Raw genomic sequence first — 16,446 nt, 5'->3', positions numbered from 1 at the left:
ATCAATGAACTAAGGTGTCACAACGAAAAACTAATGATTGATGTTTCTCATCTCTCTCCGTTCCTGTCTGTCCCTCTCTCTGTCTCTGTAAAACACACACACACACACAAAAAAACTTTTTACCCTCCACTTAAATAAACTACTAGAGGAATGCAGACTCAGTTACCACTTTTGTAAACTGTAAACACCAGTATACTCAATAAATACAGCCCCCACTATGTGACCAGTCAAACCAAATGACTGCAGGGGTCATTAAAGAATAAAGCCCACCCCAAGGCTGATTTTTTAAAACAGATCAATAAGATGACATAACCCCCTGCAGTTTTTTCTTCTCAAACAACAAACCTACTTTTATAACACATTGACAAGATTGTTTCATAAACTTCTTTTTCTACTTGAGACAGGTGTCATTTACTTACATTTGCTACAAATACTGTGCTTCCAAGTCTTCCAGCCTGTAATGCATGGATAATCTCATTTGGGATGTTAGGATTATTTAGGATACTGGGTGGGATATTAATCATTCCTGGGCCACCTGGTCCCATACCCATCCCACCAGTCGTAGCCATCACCTTTTGCATTGCTCTCCTGGCATGTTCACCATCAGGATCCTAAAACGAGCACAAAAGTGTTAAATTTAACTGACCCAGCGACAACTGAAATCATGCTCGCACAGTAAGTGATACTCCCAAAATTTCAGAAACTGAAAGGTTGGAAAGCTTTTCTCAAAATCTTTAACAAAAAATTCAGGCCAGGAAGAATCCCAGCCAAAGGAACAAAGAAGAAAGGGTGTAAAATTCAGCTCTTAAATGAACTAAGTAAAAAATAAAAGGTTTTATTTTTTTAAAAACATAATTAGCTGATGTAATATAGAACTTTCAGGTTGAAATAAGACATTTATGGGCTTGGCATAGTTGATTTTTACTAATTCAATGAAGTTTTGTAATTCCTGCAAATCCCATCAGTAATTTTTCCAAAAAGTTTGAAAACCGTTCTGGATCACCAAGGTACTCCATCCTTCACATTATTCAGGCGTCTGGCTCCTATGTAACATCTGGACAGGTCTGTAAAGCTCTGGTATTGACACTATTCTTGAACTCTGCCCTTTCGTGTATTACCTTCAACACACAAGAGAACTTAAACCCTACTACACTTTCCTCCCTGAGTGCTGAATATACTGAAATTTTCCAAGAACAGATTTAAAAAAAAAAAGTCAAGGGAGAGTTAAATTAAGAAAAAAACCTCCCTCCTCCTTCAAGGGGGAGAAGGTATTTGATGAAAGATGATTGAAGTCATGACAAACTCAATTAAAAAAAATGAGACCTGGCCGTTTGGCTCAGTGGTAGCGTGTTGGCCCAGAGTGTGGAAGTCCCAGGTTCCATTCCCAGTCAGGGCACACAGAAGTGAACATCTGCTTCTCCACCCTTTTCCCCTTTCTCTCTCTCTCTTCCTCTCCCACAGCCATGGCTTGAATGGTTAGAGCAAGTTCGCCCCAGGTGCTAAGGATGGCTCCATGGCCTCACCTCCCACACTAAAAAAGTGGATCCGGTCGCAACAGAGCAGTGGCCCCAGATAGGCAGTGCATTGCCCTCTAGTGGGCTTGCTAGGTGGATCCTGGTCGGGGCACATGCAGGCGACTGTCTCTCTGCCTCCCCCTCCTCACTGAAGAAAAAAGTGTGGGCCAAGAACAGGGGTCTAACTGGGTAAAACAATAGGTATAGAATCCTTTAAAATAGGAAACCACACACTCAGTTTGAACGCCTCTGAAAAAACAAGGCAGGCTAGTCTAAGATCCAGACATTCGGAAGACAGGCAGCAGTCGCTCAGGATGTCCTCAGCCACTAATTCAAAGTTCTTACAGGAATAAGCCAGTGACTAATCCTCTTCATTAGAAATGACAGGTTGGCCTAACCAGGCGGTGGCGCAGTGGATAGTGTGTCGGACTGGGACGTGGAGGACCCAAATTCAAGACCCCAAGGTCGCCAACTTGAGCCCAAGGTCGCTGGCTTGAGCAAGGGATCACTGTGTCTGCTGTAGCCCCTGGTTAAGGCACATATGAGAAAGCCATCAATGAACAACTAAAGTGCCACAATGAGGAATTGATGCTTCTCCTCTCTCCTTTCCTGTCGGTCCTCTCTCTGTCTCTGTCATTCACACTCACATGCGCACGCGCGCACAAAACGACAGGTTGATCTGCTCCATAAAACAGTCGTTTCCAAACTCCAAATAGGACAATTTGACAATTACAAATGATATCCAGTGTTTCAAGAGCTTACTTCTTTGACTTTCAGTGGTCTTCCACTCAGACTATGCTTGTTTAGAACTTCAGCAGCTTTTTTCATGCTCTCTTCCATCTTGAATTCAACAACGCTATGAAGAGTCAAAAGGAAATGAGTGAAACCAGTCTTGCAACTTAGAAGGCTCAATTGCCAATAAGTAACTAGACAATACTTACGCACATCCCTTTGGAAGAAGCCACAGACCAATCAGAAGAGCAAGGAAAGGGGGAAAAAAGAAAAAAAAATAGTAAATATCAATGAGTTATGAAAATGTTTTTTGTAACAAAGTTTTTTTGTTGTTTCTTTTTTTTAAATCAACCCTTCTAAGAGGAAGCTGACAGAGTGTCTTGCCTAGCCTTCCTTATTAAAAGCTGGGCGCCTTATTATCTCCTTTTCCTGCACATTACCAGCACTGCTCTATAGTTGCTGAAGTTATAATAAGCAGACCTAAATTCAGGTTCTCCAAGAAATCACACAAACTTTAGATCTGCTTCCCTCTGTATTCAATCAATTCCTTATCACACTCCTCCTAAATCCATCCCTTCCATAAACTGAGCTCATCCTTTTGGTTATTCTAAGCCATTCTATCACACGACAGAAAATAGTTTATTTTCTCTTTAAACTAGGCCAATTTTAAACGTTCAGGTTGTTAAGTATTTGTTTTACAATTTACTGGCACAAAGGCAACTTTTCAGAATCTTTGGGTCACACAACTTTCAAATGCAGCAAACAACCAAGAGTAACGTTTTCTAGACAAGAACACACGTTTTACATTAACATACCACCGCTAAAGTTCCATGCATAATTCACACACAGCCAATTCCTCTGTTAACAAAGAGACAATGCTACGTACAATTGGTCCCCAGTTATCAAAATTGGGCATCCAAACAGAATACCAAAAAGCTCTTTGGCCAGCCATTTGGAAAAGTGGGACTCCCATTTGCAAATCCCTTCCCACCCCATTCCAATGTTTGGCAAAATCAAACATGGCTACTATAACATGAGCACTCACTGCCTTCCTGATTTCATTCGATTCCACGCCACCATACAGTTACATTTTTCATGTAGTAATCCACAGAAGAAATTCTCTCAGACACTTACCCTTGACTTTCCTTCAGCGTCCATTAAGAGCTCCACGTATGTTACCTCACCAACTACAAATCAGTTTCCAGACGACACATAAACCAAGGGAGAAAAGCCAAGAAAACAATGGGAATTTAGAACAATCATCAGCAACCTTGTATGGAGCCTCTGCCTTATAAGAAAGCCCAGAAACACTCCATATTCTCTAAACCACAGAACTAGGCATTACAGGTGTGCAGTAAAGGTAGGTGAAACTCATTAACAATATGTCCTTGATATTCCTCCCACCACAAACAAGCTATTTCCACCGATTTCCACATCAATTTCCCTGTCTGGACTCTCATTCAAGACTAGAGGCAATCCAAATCTACAGAAAAAAAGTCTGCATAATTTACTTTTGTGGGGAAGGGAGGAAGAGTTTTACACATACACTCCTACTGGTGAAATCAGGTTAACAGCACACAAATTGCAATGTCACTAAGCTGAGCTCAAATGCTAACATCAGGAGGTGTATATGCTCAAAGGCATACACACGGTGTGGCAGGCTACAGGGTGGACAGTATGGACAGTATGTATAGTCACCAGAGCTTTGTGCTCAGAAGAGCCATGTGCTTGGTTTAATACTATTGTTTGTGACTTGAAATTCCTAATTTTTAAACAGGAGGCCCTGCATTTTCATTTTGCAGTATGCCTGCCCCACAAATTCTGTAGCTGGTCCTGCACACAGCACTGGGCCCAGAAACTGTCAAAAGTAGGAAGTTTGGATGAATATCCAATCACAAAACCAGAGCAGCATCTAAATTCTCTTCAGTGAATTAAGCCAGACTTTATTCTTGCTGCTTTCTCAACCTCCCCATTATAAGACACAGATAAATGCAAATTTGGAGCTCAGTTTACATCTAAACAATTAAACAAACTCACTTGATTCCAATCTACATAAAGGGGGAGAAAACAAAGCATTTCAAAAGATTCTGCAGATTTTTCTCAAGATTTGGATCGCCAATTCATGACCAACACGACCAGATTTTAAAATCCATAAAGTCAACCACTAAAATGGCTGCTGAGCCCTGACTGGTTGGCTCAGTGGTAGAGCATCGGCCTGGCGTGCAGGAGTCCCAGGTTCGATTCCCAGCCAGGGCACACAGGAGAAGCGCCCATCTGCTTCTCTACCACTCCCCCTCTCCTTCCTCTCTGTCTCTCTCTTCCCCTCCCACAGCTGAGGCTCCATTGGAGCAAAGTTTGCCCGGGTGCTGAGGATGGCTCTGTAGCCTCTGCCTAAGGTGCTAGAATGGCTCTGATTGTGGCAGAGCGACACCCCAAGATGGGCAGAGCATCGCCCCCTGGTGGGCACGCCGGGTGAATCCCAGTCGGGCGCATGCAGGAGTCTGTCTCTCCCTGTTCCCAACTTCGAAAAAATACAAAAAATAATAAATAAATAAATAAATAAATAAAAATGGCTGCTGAACTTGAAGATGGCACAAAGAAAACAGAAATGTAAAACATTAACTTGGAGAAAATAATTAAGCAGGCTCTTTTCTAAAGGATTATTTTTATGATGGTAAAGCTTTCTCCAACTCAGTTTTCAAGTGGATTCTTAAAGGCCTCAACAAATCCTGCTTACTGTAACTCATTTTTTCTAAGGATATTAAAATTACTATAGAATTCTAAAATTAATATTGCAAGGAGAACCTTAAATGTAAAATAATGTTTTTAAATAAAATCAACAATTTGAAAAGCACATTTATTATTATACTTGCATGGCAACTGAAAGAAAGGAGGCCAAGTGTTCAAAGTTTAAGTTACAACCTTGTCTTGCCTTCCCTGTCCTTTCCTAAAATGTTAACCAAATCAGCACTTTACACAAAACAGGAAGGAGAATCAGTGCAGAAATTAAATGAAAATAGGAGCGACTGGTAAGTTTAATAATGTGTGGAGGCCCTGGCCGGTTGGCTCAGCGGTAGAGCGTTGGCCTAGCGTGCGGAGGACCGGGGTTCGATTCCCGGCCAGGGCACACAGGAGAAGCGCCCATTTGCTTCTCCACCCCTCCGCCGCGCTTTCCTCTCTGTCTCTCTCTTCCCCTCCCGCAGCCAAGGCTCCATTGGAGCAAAGATGGCCCGGGCGCTGGGGATGGCTCTGTGGCCTCTGCCTCAGGCGCTAGAGTGGCTCTGGTCGCCAACATGGCGACCCCCCGGAGGGGCAGAGCATCGCCCCCTGGTGGGCAGAGCGTCGCCCCATGGTGGGCATGACGGGTGGATCCCGGTCGGGCGCATGCGGGAGTCTGTCTGACTGTCTCTCCCTGTTTCCAGCTTCAGAAAAATGCAAAAAAAAAAATAATAATGTGTGGAGTATGTACTCCTGAGGGACAACCTGAAAAATGATCACAAACAAGGAACAGTCATACAAATAGGCTTTTTAAAAAACCCATACAAAAGTACATAATGTAATTTCAAAAAAGTTGTGACCATTTCTGATACCATGTTAAGAGCCATTTATTTCAACAGCAGCAGCCATTTGAGGATGCCAAGTAGTGTTAAGACAGTGAGGAGAGACCCCACATTTATGTCCTATGAGCTGTGACTGTGACTACTACCTAATAACGTTAAAAATAAATAAAAGGGCCCTGGCCGGTTGGCTCAGCGGTAGAGCGTCGGCCTAGCGTGCAGAGGACCTGGGTTCGATTCCCGGCCAGGGCACACAGGAGAAGCGCCCATTTGTTTCTCCACCCCTCTGCCACACCTTCCTCTCTGTCTCTCTCTTCCCCTCCTGCAGCCAAGGCTCCATTGGAGCAAATATGGCCCGGGCGCTGGGGATGGCTCTGTGGCCTCTGCCCCAGGCGCTAGAGTGGCTCTGGTCGCAACATGGCGACGCCCAGGATGGGCAGAGCATCGCCCCCTGGTGGGCAGAGCGTCGCCCCATGGTGGGCGTGCCGGGTGGATCCCGGTCGGGCGCATGCAGGAGTCTGTCTGACTGTCTCTCCCTGTTTCCAGCTTCAGAAATATAAAAAATAAATAAATAAATAAATAAATAAATAAATAAATGAATCACAATATCTTACTCAAGAACAGCTGCAACTATGTTATCAAAAATCAAATACTGTTGTTGCCTTTGGACAGTTTCTAGTCTGTGCCCATAAAAACATGTATCAAAAAAATGTCACTGCAACCATAGAAACCAAACAAGTCCCAACCAATCTCTTTATTTTATGGTTATTTTAACAAAAGCCAGGTTTAGAAATTAAGACTTTTCACACTTAACATTCGAGTGATGGAACAAAACCAAACTTCAATCCTTTGAAACCAAAAATTTGCTGAAAATGTTACCTCCCTCTTTCCCCCCCAAATAGTAGCTTAGTAAAAACAAAACAAAACCAAACAAAATTACATTAAGCTAATCCTCCCTCCCTCCTCTCACTTTAGCCATAAGTGAGGCAGTCACTGTAGCCTTAGCATGAATAAGTAGTGCTATTCCTAAGGATCATCTCCAAGCTCCTCATAAATCCTGATCTTGACCCTGAGGAACCTCACCAATTCAAAGATGTGAGTGCCTGGCCAGGCAGTGGTGCAGTGGATCGAGCAGAGGATTGGGGTGCAGAGGACCCAGGTTTGGGACCCCGGGGTTGCCGGCTTGGGCACAGGCTCATCTGGTTTGAGCAAGGCTCACCAGCTTGGGCCCAAGGTCACTGGCTTGGGGGGGGGGGGCGCAGGGGGTGCACTTGGTCTGTTGTACCCCTCCCCCCGTCAAGGCACATGTGAGAGCAATCAATGAACAGCTAGGGTGCCACAGCAGAGCTGATGCTTCTCATCTCTCTCCCTTTCTGTCTATCCCTGTCTGTCTGTCACACACACACACAAAAAGTGAGCAAATCCATGTCACAGGCTCTGCAATAGTTGCTAATTCATACTTCCCTATAGGAAGATAATAATAAAAGCCTGTAAAAGATTACTTCTCTTTTAGCTCTAAATAATAAATAAAGCAAGACCTGTTTTAGTAAAGTCAATACAACTATGAACAAAACTGAAGGCAAAATTTGCCAACTATCAATCTGGTCATATTCAATGAAATAAAGTTTAAAAGAGCCAATCAACCAGAGAAGATCACAGGACTGAAAGAGGCAGAGTTTATAAATTGGCAGTAGCAACATTGTCAACAGAAATGAAATTCATAGGTAATAGTGAAAATTACTGCTGCACCTCTCTCCCCAATGAATGTGGATAGAATCCCAAAAGGAGGCTGCTGAGACAAATTCTGCAGTTTAAACGTCAAAATGTCTTCAGGAAAAAACTATGAAAAGTCCAATGATGTCAAATAGTATCACCTACTGTTACTTTTAAATACTCCAAGAAATCATTCTTTTTTTTTAATTTTTTAAAAATTTTTATTTATTTATTTTTAGATTTTATTTATTAATTTTAGAGAGAGGAGTCAGAGAGAGAAAGAGAGAGAGAGAGAGAAGGGAGGGAGGAGCAGAAAGCACCAACTCCCATATGTACCTTGACCAGGAAAGCCCGGGGTTTTGAACTGAGGACCTCAGTGTTCCAAGTTGATGCTTTTACCCATTGAGCCACCACAGGTCGGGCCAACCAACATTTAAGCAATTAAAAACATTGCCTCATGAGAAAATAATTTTTTTTATTTTTTTTCTTTCTTTCTTTTTTTTAAATTCATTTTTAGAGAGGAGAGAGAGGGAGAGAGAGGAGAGAGACAGAGAGAGAGAAGGGGGGAGGAGCTGGAAGCATAAACTCCCATATGTGCCTTGACCAGGCAAGCCCAGGGTTTCGAACCGGCGACCTCAGCATTTCCAGGTCGACGCTTTATCCATTGCACCACCGCAGGTCAGGCGAGAAAATATTTTTAAGTGACAAAAAAAACCCAAATACAATTTTTTATATATATATATATTGCTTCAAGAAAAAAAAAAGAATAAAAGGCACTAGGAGATTAAGCGGATGAGCAATCCAAAAAGAAATCAAGCAGTCCTTGGAGCTACTCTGATTGACTAATAGATTGAATTATTTTTTGTTTCTGTGTTCTCATTTACTGCTCAAGTTTGAAATGGAAAGGAAAAAGAGGGAGTACAGAGGCCCAAGTCACTGAAGAGAACTAATGCAAAAAAGTCCATAGGCCTGACCAGGTGGTGGCACAGTGGATAGAGTGTCAGACTGGGATGCGGAGGACCCAGGTTCGAGACCCCGAGGTCACCAGCTTGAGCACGGGCTCATCTGGTTTGAGCAAAAGTCCACTAGCGTGAACCCAAGGTCGCTGGCTCCAGCAAGGGGTTACTCAGTCTGCTGAAGGCCCGCGGTCAAGGCACATATGAGAAAGCAATCAATGAACAACTAAGGTGTTGCAACGTGCAATGAAAAACTAATGATTGATGGTTCTCATCTCTCTCCATTCCTGTCTGTCTGTCCCTGTCTATCCCTCTCTCTCACTCACTCTCTGTCTCTGTAAAAAAATTTTAAAAAAAATTTAAAAAGTCCATAAGTTAAGGGGGTTGGGGAGAAATGCATGCAAAAGCAGGGCATATTATCGTTTTCACCTCATAGTAAGGTAGCCACTCTAATTGAGGGTTGCCCAGAATAAATATGTATTTGAATTTGGAAAGCTTGTTTATTATATAGGCACATATCTAGCTTGTCTCTTTAATATATATGGCAAAATAATTATTCTACACAGTGATTATTCAATCTATAGACAAGTTAGAAAATGACTGAGCCCATTCATTGCCCCTGACTGTGGTGACAGCAGAGGAGCACTACCTCTCTAACCCTTAGGGTATTATAACCCAAGTACCTCATATACATGAATGCTTTAGCTAGCTTAACAGGCCTTTCCAAAACACAGGCTGAATTTCCAACAAGGGAAAAATCTAAAGAAGGCAAATAGGGTAGGAATTTTTCTGAAATTGAAGTAAATTCTGCTCCACAGACCCCCATTAAGATTATCTTGAAGAGCTACCGGAGAACTTCTACTGGATTAAATATGCCCTATGGGCCTTGGTTTTCTGTCACCAGGAAGTGATGCATTAAATAAAAGCAGAATGTTTAAGTGTTTAAAGAAATCTTTGCTTACACAAGTTAAGTTACACTGACTGCTGCCAAACTTGGGACTGACTGAGAGTAAACTACACAATACATTACTGACTTTCCTTTCTACTTTCACACTGTGCTGCATGCTGTCAGCTCCCAGGTTAGGCCAGGAGACCAAGCAGCCCTCTGCCACACAGGACTTCCCAGTAATATAGCACAACATTATTTAAGTTTTAAGTCACTCCCAAAATCTTGGTTTGGCTCTCAATACTTTTTCAATCCAGCAACAATTTGGTCTTCAGAGCTGCCATTTTTTCCATGCAATATATCCATTGAAAAATTTGGCCCTGGCCTAACTGTGGTGGCTCATTGGATAAAGCGTCGTCCTGGAACGCTGAGGTCGCCGGTTCGAAACCCTGGGCTTGCCCAATCAAGGCACATGGGAGTTGATGCTTCCTGCTCCTCCCCCCTCTCTCCCCCTTCTCTAAAATGAATAAATAAAATCTTTAAAAAAAAAAAAAAAAAAAAAAAATTGGCCCTGGCCAGTTTGCTCAGTGGATAGTGTTAGCCCAGTGTGTGGAAGTCCTGGGTTCGATCCCCAGTAAATGCACCATCTACTTCTCTTCACCACCCTTACCCCCATCTCTCTCTCTTCCTCTCTAGTAGCCAGTGGCTCGATTAGTTCTAGCATTGCCCCTAGGCACTGAGGATAGTGGACTCTGTTGGTCCATTAGTCTAAGCATCTGCCTCAGGCACCCAGGATAGCTGGGCTGATTTGGCCATCAGCTCCAAACAGGGGTTGCCAGGTGGACCCCTGGTGGGGTTCATGTGGGAGTCTATCTCCCCTCCTCTCTCTCCCTCTCAAAAAAAAAAAAAAGGTAGTCAAAAGAAGGACAATAGAAACCTATTCCTTACCCTTATCAGGACACTTAGAGCAGGAAGGGAAACGCTCAGGAGAAGAGGGTATTCAATTCTAAGAACCCTGAAACTCTTTAATTCATGTCTCTAAACTGATATTATGGGGGTGAGCAAAAAGGCAGGCTGGCTCAGAACATAACAAAGCTCTGGTTACCTATTTTCTCTTTAAAAAATTAGCAATGTTGATTTCATGATAGTGCCACCAAAGAAATGTAGGCACCAAACAAGCTTTGTGATCCCATCCAGGGTTTTGGAAAAGCCAGGAGAAAAATGACCAATTAACACAATATGTGAATTATTAGTAGGTTCTCCCAGAATGCTATTAAATGCCAAAATTAGACAGAAACTATAAAATATACTTGATGTCCAAGTATGGGGATAGACGGGGAATTAGCGATGCAAGAGGCAAACTCAGACATGATTAATGATTAGCCTTAGAAAAGTTCCTGTCCTGCCATCTCAAAGCTTCTACCTTAATTCTGAGAGGTGTGTCAGTTACACAATGCTGCAACGATAACACTATTCAGAATCTTTAGGTTGAGGACAAATAATTCTAGCTTAATTCCACCAGTTTTCTGAAACAGGACAATTTCATCAGGGATATACCCTTAAAATGTAGACTGATAAAGAGCAGTTGGGTTATGACAGCCCAAATCTCTGCTTTGTCCATTCTAGAGATTATTTTGAGACTAATGTGTTTAGGATGTTATTGCCTCTGTGATTTTTATCCCTGTGCAATAACAAGTCTTCAAAAACCTTAAAACTTATTTGTAACAATTTCAAATAAATATTTCAAGTTTCAAATAACCATTTAAACTTATTTTGAATACCAAGACACAAGTAAAAACATATTTTGAAAACTTCATAATAAAAAGACTAAGAACTTTTCTTAAGGAATCACACATATGTAAACAGTAAAATTTTTTGGCTTCTCACACTGAATATAAACACTATCATAAAAAAATTAAAAAGATTACCTTTCTCTTAAAAATTCCTTTACCCACAATCCAACATGGCTAGTAATTTAATTAAACAGAAAAGTAATTTAACCTATACAGGGGAGTTCTAAGCAAGAACATTTTAAGGTTTGTTAAAAATAAAACTGATTTACTGCACACCTGTAATTCTAAATTACACCACCAAAAATACACTGAAAGGGCTGAGCCAGGGCATTCATAGCAGTATGCCAGGGGAATATGAGAACCAGTTTGGAAGTATCCGAATAAACCACCAGACTGGCTCCAGACTTAATACAGTTCAAAATAGAAAATTGAGGTGAACTGCTTCTACATCCAGAAACGTCATGGCTGCTGCTGCTACCAGCTTTAAGGCTTCCAAAACTGAATTACTGAATGGTAAAGCAGTAAAAATGTCACCTACTTTATCCATCATGTCCCAAAACTGGTTCACACACTCCTAAAAATGAAAAAGTAATTTGGCCGGCAATCTCTTACAAAATTCTGCATTTTCAAAGCCACATTCCTGGTTCTTGGAACTACTATACCTTATTATCAATGGAAATATCAATTAAGTGGTTCAACCAAATCACAAGAACACAAATTTGGGGGTTATTCCAAAAACTAATTCGAATGAGATCCAACTTTACTGTACAGAAATTCTAAGCTGGTATTGAAACAGCAGTCCCAAAAACCAAGAACACTGTATCTGGGATGCCACATGACACGCCCTTCAGACAGAAAGAAACTTCACTCTTGCCCTAGGAGCATTGGCAGGAATGATTTGGCTGATCAAGGCAGGAAAACAAATCTCACACCAAAACATTTTCCATCCCTGTTATCTGGAGAAATACTACATGGGAACAGCATACATAACTGTACAGAGAAGTTCACGGTGCCTAGTACTTCTGGCACGTCATGGTCATCAAGAGATGGGACAATGATGGCAGTGGACCATTTGTATTTTCAAACCCAATGCTGGAAGCACCAGCACACATACCAAAATGGCCTATCCAAGTGGCATCTCTGTCTGTCTCTGAAATGTTAATCATTTAACAAATCAAACTCAAATCTCTTTTCATTATGAATGCTCCAAAAACCAATAACTTTCAGCCCTTCAAAAAGATTCCGTTTAAGAGTAATTTGAGTCTAAATTTCCCTTGGGGGTAGGTGTTAAGGGGAGACGTTGAGGCACTAGACAAACTGTTCTCTTATCAAGAGTTTTGTCTAAATCAGGGAGGAGGAATTTCTTTAGCCCTGAGTGCCACCTGCAGGGCCAATAATCAGCAAAGAAAGAAAGACAGAAGAAACAGAACAAGAGTGTGGAAAAGAGAAGACACATCTGATGTGCACAGGGAAGGCAGAGGAACATGGAGGCAACCGACCTCCTTGGACCTCCTAGTGGCAGCAGAGCTTCTTCTGTTGCTTCCCTTGCCCTAGGCTGGAATTTGGACGCCTAGGCTGTGACTACTATAAGCCTAAAGGCACTACATTACACAGCACAGGTCTTATTTTGAGCTCTCCAATTGCCAACCCAGTGTTTTTTCCCAGGGGGGAAAAAGCCTAACAATTTGAACACAAACTAATGTTTTATAATTTAGAATCTGAACAGCACAAGTTCCAGCTACCAGATTTTGATCCCAGGAACACATCCACAAAATTTAAACAAACTACGTTCCCACAGGAATTTTAAAAACTAAGAGAGAGAGGTAGAAAGCAAGAGAAAAGGTAAAAACCTCTCCCCACCTAATAAATATTCAAAAAATTTCCTTAACACAAAAAGGCTCCCCTCAACTTTAACTGAAGCCCTATTAACCATATTAAGCCAGGAAAATCATTTATAGGCCAAGGGACCATCCAACTACCCTGTTTGACACACAGGTGCATGACCACAAGAAAAAAGTAGGATGGGTAGAGGAGCTTAACTCTCAAGCCTGGACAGAACACATGCTCTCTACCCAGAACAGCTTCCACTGACAAAAAATAACCAAGGAATTAGCCACAGAAGAGATGACACACGAACCTTCTTACCCTACTCAACCACCAGTACCATTACCTTTTTCTTTAACCAGGTCTTTAAGTGACTGCCATTTCACATCAAAAGGTATGTTTGTAATGAAGGCTCTGTATCTTTTGGTGGGATTGGCATATGGCTCAAAGCGATTGCCTCCTCTTTTTATGTTTTTCTCCTTCCTCTTCTCATTCTGAGTAGGTCGCTCTCCTTCACTGAATATAAGAGGAAAATAAGGAGTCCATATGTTAGCACAACATTAAAGACAGTATTTCATTTGACAAGTTTGCAATTCTACAGTTACATATAGCACAAGACTAATACTGATTTTATTTTTATTTTATTTTATTTTTTAAATTTTTTACAGGGACAGAGAGTCAGAGAAAGGGATAGACAGGGACAGACAGACAGGAACGCAGAGAGATGTAGAAGCATCAATCATCAGTTTTTCGTTGCGACACCTTAGTTCATTGATTGCTTTCTCATATGTGCCTTGACCGTGGGGCTACAGCAGACTGAGTAACCCCTTGCTTGAGCCAGCGACCTTGAGTCCAAGCTGGTGAGCTTTTTTTTGCTCAAGCCAGATAAGCCCGCACTCAAGCCGGCGACATTGGGGTCTTGAACCTGGGTCCTCCGCATCCCAGTCTGACGCTCTATCCACTGCGCCACCGCCTGGTCAGGCAAGACTAATACTGATTTTGATGAGACTTGCAAACTAAAGTGTTCCGTCAAGCAGAAAACTGCAGTACTGCACTTCTCAAACCCACCTCTCAAGAAACTGATCCCAAAAAAATTATGCTCTCCTAGGCCTTCACACAACCCTATGGGGCATAATAGAGAAGAGTGAGAGGCCAACTCCCTATTTGAGGTGCTTTAATTCCAAGACAGAAACAGAAAAAAGATTTGCAGGATTTCATGGAAGAGAAATGAGGTGGTGCATGTAGGCCCAACTAATTTGAGCTTCACAGATAAACTTGCCTATTGTTGTATTTTAAAAAAATTGTTTTAAACGGGAATGTGGCCCTGGCCAGTGGCTCAGTGGATAAAGCATTGTCCTGAAGCACAGAGGTGGTCAAGACATGTAGGAGAAGCAATCGAGTACACAACTAAATGAAACTGAGTGGAATAACAAGTTGATGCTTTCTCTCTCCCTCTAGATCAATGGAAAAGTTGAAAAATAAAAAAGGAGGGGGAATGTAAAATGGTGCAGCTGCTACATCAACGTCTGGCAGTTACTCAAAAAGTTAAAACATATAATCATTATATAACCCAAAGAACTGAAAGCAGAGACTCAGGTACTTATACACCAATACCAACATTATTCATAACAGCCAAAAGGTGGAAACAGCCTAACTGTCCACTAACAAATGAATGAACAAAATGAGATATATACATATAATAGACTTGTTATTCAACTATAAAAACAAATAAAGTTCTTGCCCTGGCCAGTTGGCTCAGTGGTAGAGCATCAGCCCACCATGTGGAAGTCCCAGTTCCATTCCCGGTCAAGGCACACAGGAAAGGCTACCATCTGCTTCTCCTCCCACAGCCATGGCTCGAATGGTTCAAGCAAGTTGACCCTGGAGGCTGAGGATGGCTCTAGGGCAGGGGTCCCCAAACTTTTTACACAGGGGGCCAGTTCACTGTCCCTCAGACCATTGGAGGGCCGGACTATAAAAAAAAACTATGAACAAATCCCTATGAACAAATAAGATATGTGCACACTGCACATATCTTATTTTAAAGTAAAAAAACAAAACGGGAACAAATACAATATTTAAAATAAAGAACAAGTAAATTTAAATCAACAAACTTACCAGTATTTCAATGGGAACTATGGGCCTGCTTTTGGCTAATGAGATGGTCAATGTGCTCCTCTCACTGACCACCAAGTGCCCCTTCCGGAAGTGCGGCGGGGGCCGGATAAATGGCCTCCGGGGGCCACATGCGGCCCGCCGGTCGTAGTTTGGGGACCCCTGCTCTAGGGCCTTACCTCAGGTGCTAAAATAAAATAGCCCAATTGCTGAGCAATGGAGCAGCTGCCTCAGATGTACAAAGCATCGCCTGGTAGGAGGCTTGCATAGTGGACCCTGGTCGAGGCACATGCAGGAATCTGTCTCTGCCTCCCCATCTCTCACTTAAAAATAAATGATAAGGAACTAAATGCTGATACATTCTGTAACACAGATGAACTCTGAAAACATGTTAAGTGAAACAAGCCAGAGCTTTTGATAAAAGCTCTGGAAATGGAAAATGGGTCATGGTATAATGTACAGCACTACCTAATGCCACTAAACTGTACACTTAAAACAGCAACCTAAATATACTATACTGCAAAAAAAAAAAATTTTTTTTTTTTAAGGGACAGAAACCATTCTCTATATAACCCTACTCTGAGGTGAGGAAAGCAAAAGTCTGAGCAACCCTGGCAGGTTAAAAAAGGCAGCACACAAACAGTCCCACTTTGGCAAAGAAGGATGCACTGCATGCTTTTTTGGCACAGTCTTTCCTGTAACCCTGATGTGCTCGGTGCTTCCATGCAGTAACATTTCCTTTCTAAGATCTATACGTATAAATTCAGCTTAGACTGGGACTCCCACATGCGCCCCAACTGGGATCCACCTGGCAACCCCCGTCAGGGCCAGGCCAATGCTCTGCCCATCTGGGGCCACGCTCACAACCAAGCTATTTTTAGCACCTGAGGAAGAGGCTCCAGGAGCCATCCTCAGCACCAGAGCTGATGCGCTTGAACCAATCAAGCAATGGCTATGGGGGAGGGGGTGAAGTAAATGGTTGCTTCTCCTGTGTGCCCTGACCAGGAATCAAACCCAAGACTTACACATGCTGGTCCAACACTCTACTGCTGAGTCAAACCCCATCCCAGTTTTTTTTTTAAGTGAGAGGGGAGATAGTGGGGCAGACTCCCACCTGTGCTCCCAACCGGGAATAACCCCGCAGCCCTAGCCTATTTGGGCAACCCCGGTCTGGGAGAATCAATGAAGCTATTCTTAGTGTCTGAAACTGATGCCCCAGGGGACGCTGGAACCAACTGAGCCACTGGCTACTGAGAAGGGATGAGAGAGGGAAGGGGGAAAGGAGGGGGGTAGAAGCAGATAGTCACCTCTCCTGTGTGCCCTAACCAGGAACTGAACAAAGTGGATATGCCGGGC

General features: G+C 42.5%; 1 protein-coding gene across 6 annotated transcripts in view; it reads right to left on the bottom strand.

Annotated features, from left to right (window-relative positions):
* Nucleotides 1–16,446, bottom strand: part of HNRNPM (heterogeneous nuclear ribonucleoprotein M) — a 54,213-nt gene that overhangs the window by 28,643 nt on the left and 9,124 nt on the right. For 2 of the 6 annotated variants that reach the window (XM_066266800.1, XM_066266813.1), the window contains exons 1-3: nt 2,277–2,392; nt 573–611; nt 420–455 (exon numbers count right to left, since the gene is read on the bottom strand). In XM_066266800.1, coding sequence (XP_066122897.1) covers nt 420–455; nt 573–611; nt 2,277–2,354 — 153 coding nt within the window. In that variant the 5' untranslated portion in view covers nt 2,355–2,392. Of the gene's footprint in view, nt 1–419; nt 612–2,276; nt 2,393–2,455; nt 2,464–3,380; nt 3,434–13,321; nt 13,492–16,446 lie in introns of those variants that run through there. The other 4 variants (XM_066266792.1, XM_066266805.1, XM_066266831.1 and 1 more) reach the window with 3 other exon arrangements.

This window comes from Saccopteryx bilineata, chromosome 1 (genome assembly GCF_036850765.1).
Source record: "Saccopteryx bilineata isolate mSacBil1 chromosome 1, mSacBil1_pri_phased_curated, whole genome shotgun sequence".
Classification (NCBI taxonomy): Eukaryota; Metazoa; Chordata; class Mammalia; order Chiroptera; family Emballonuridae; genus Saccopteryx; species Saccopteryx bilineata.
The sequence above is the reverse complement of the archived record's forward strand: the minus strand, read 5'-3'. Positions and strand labels throughout refer to the sequence as shown.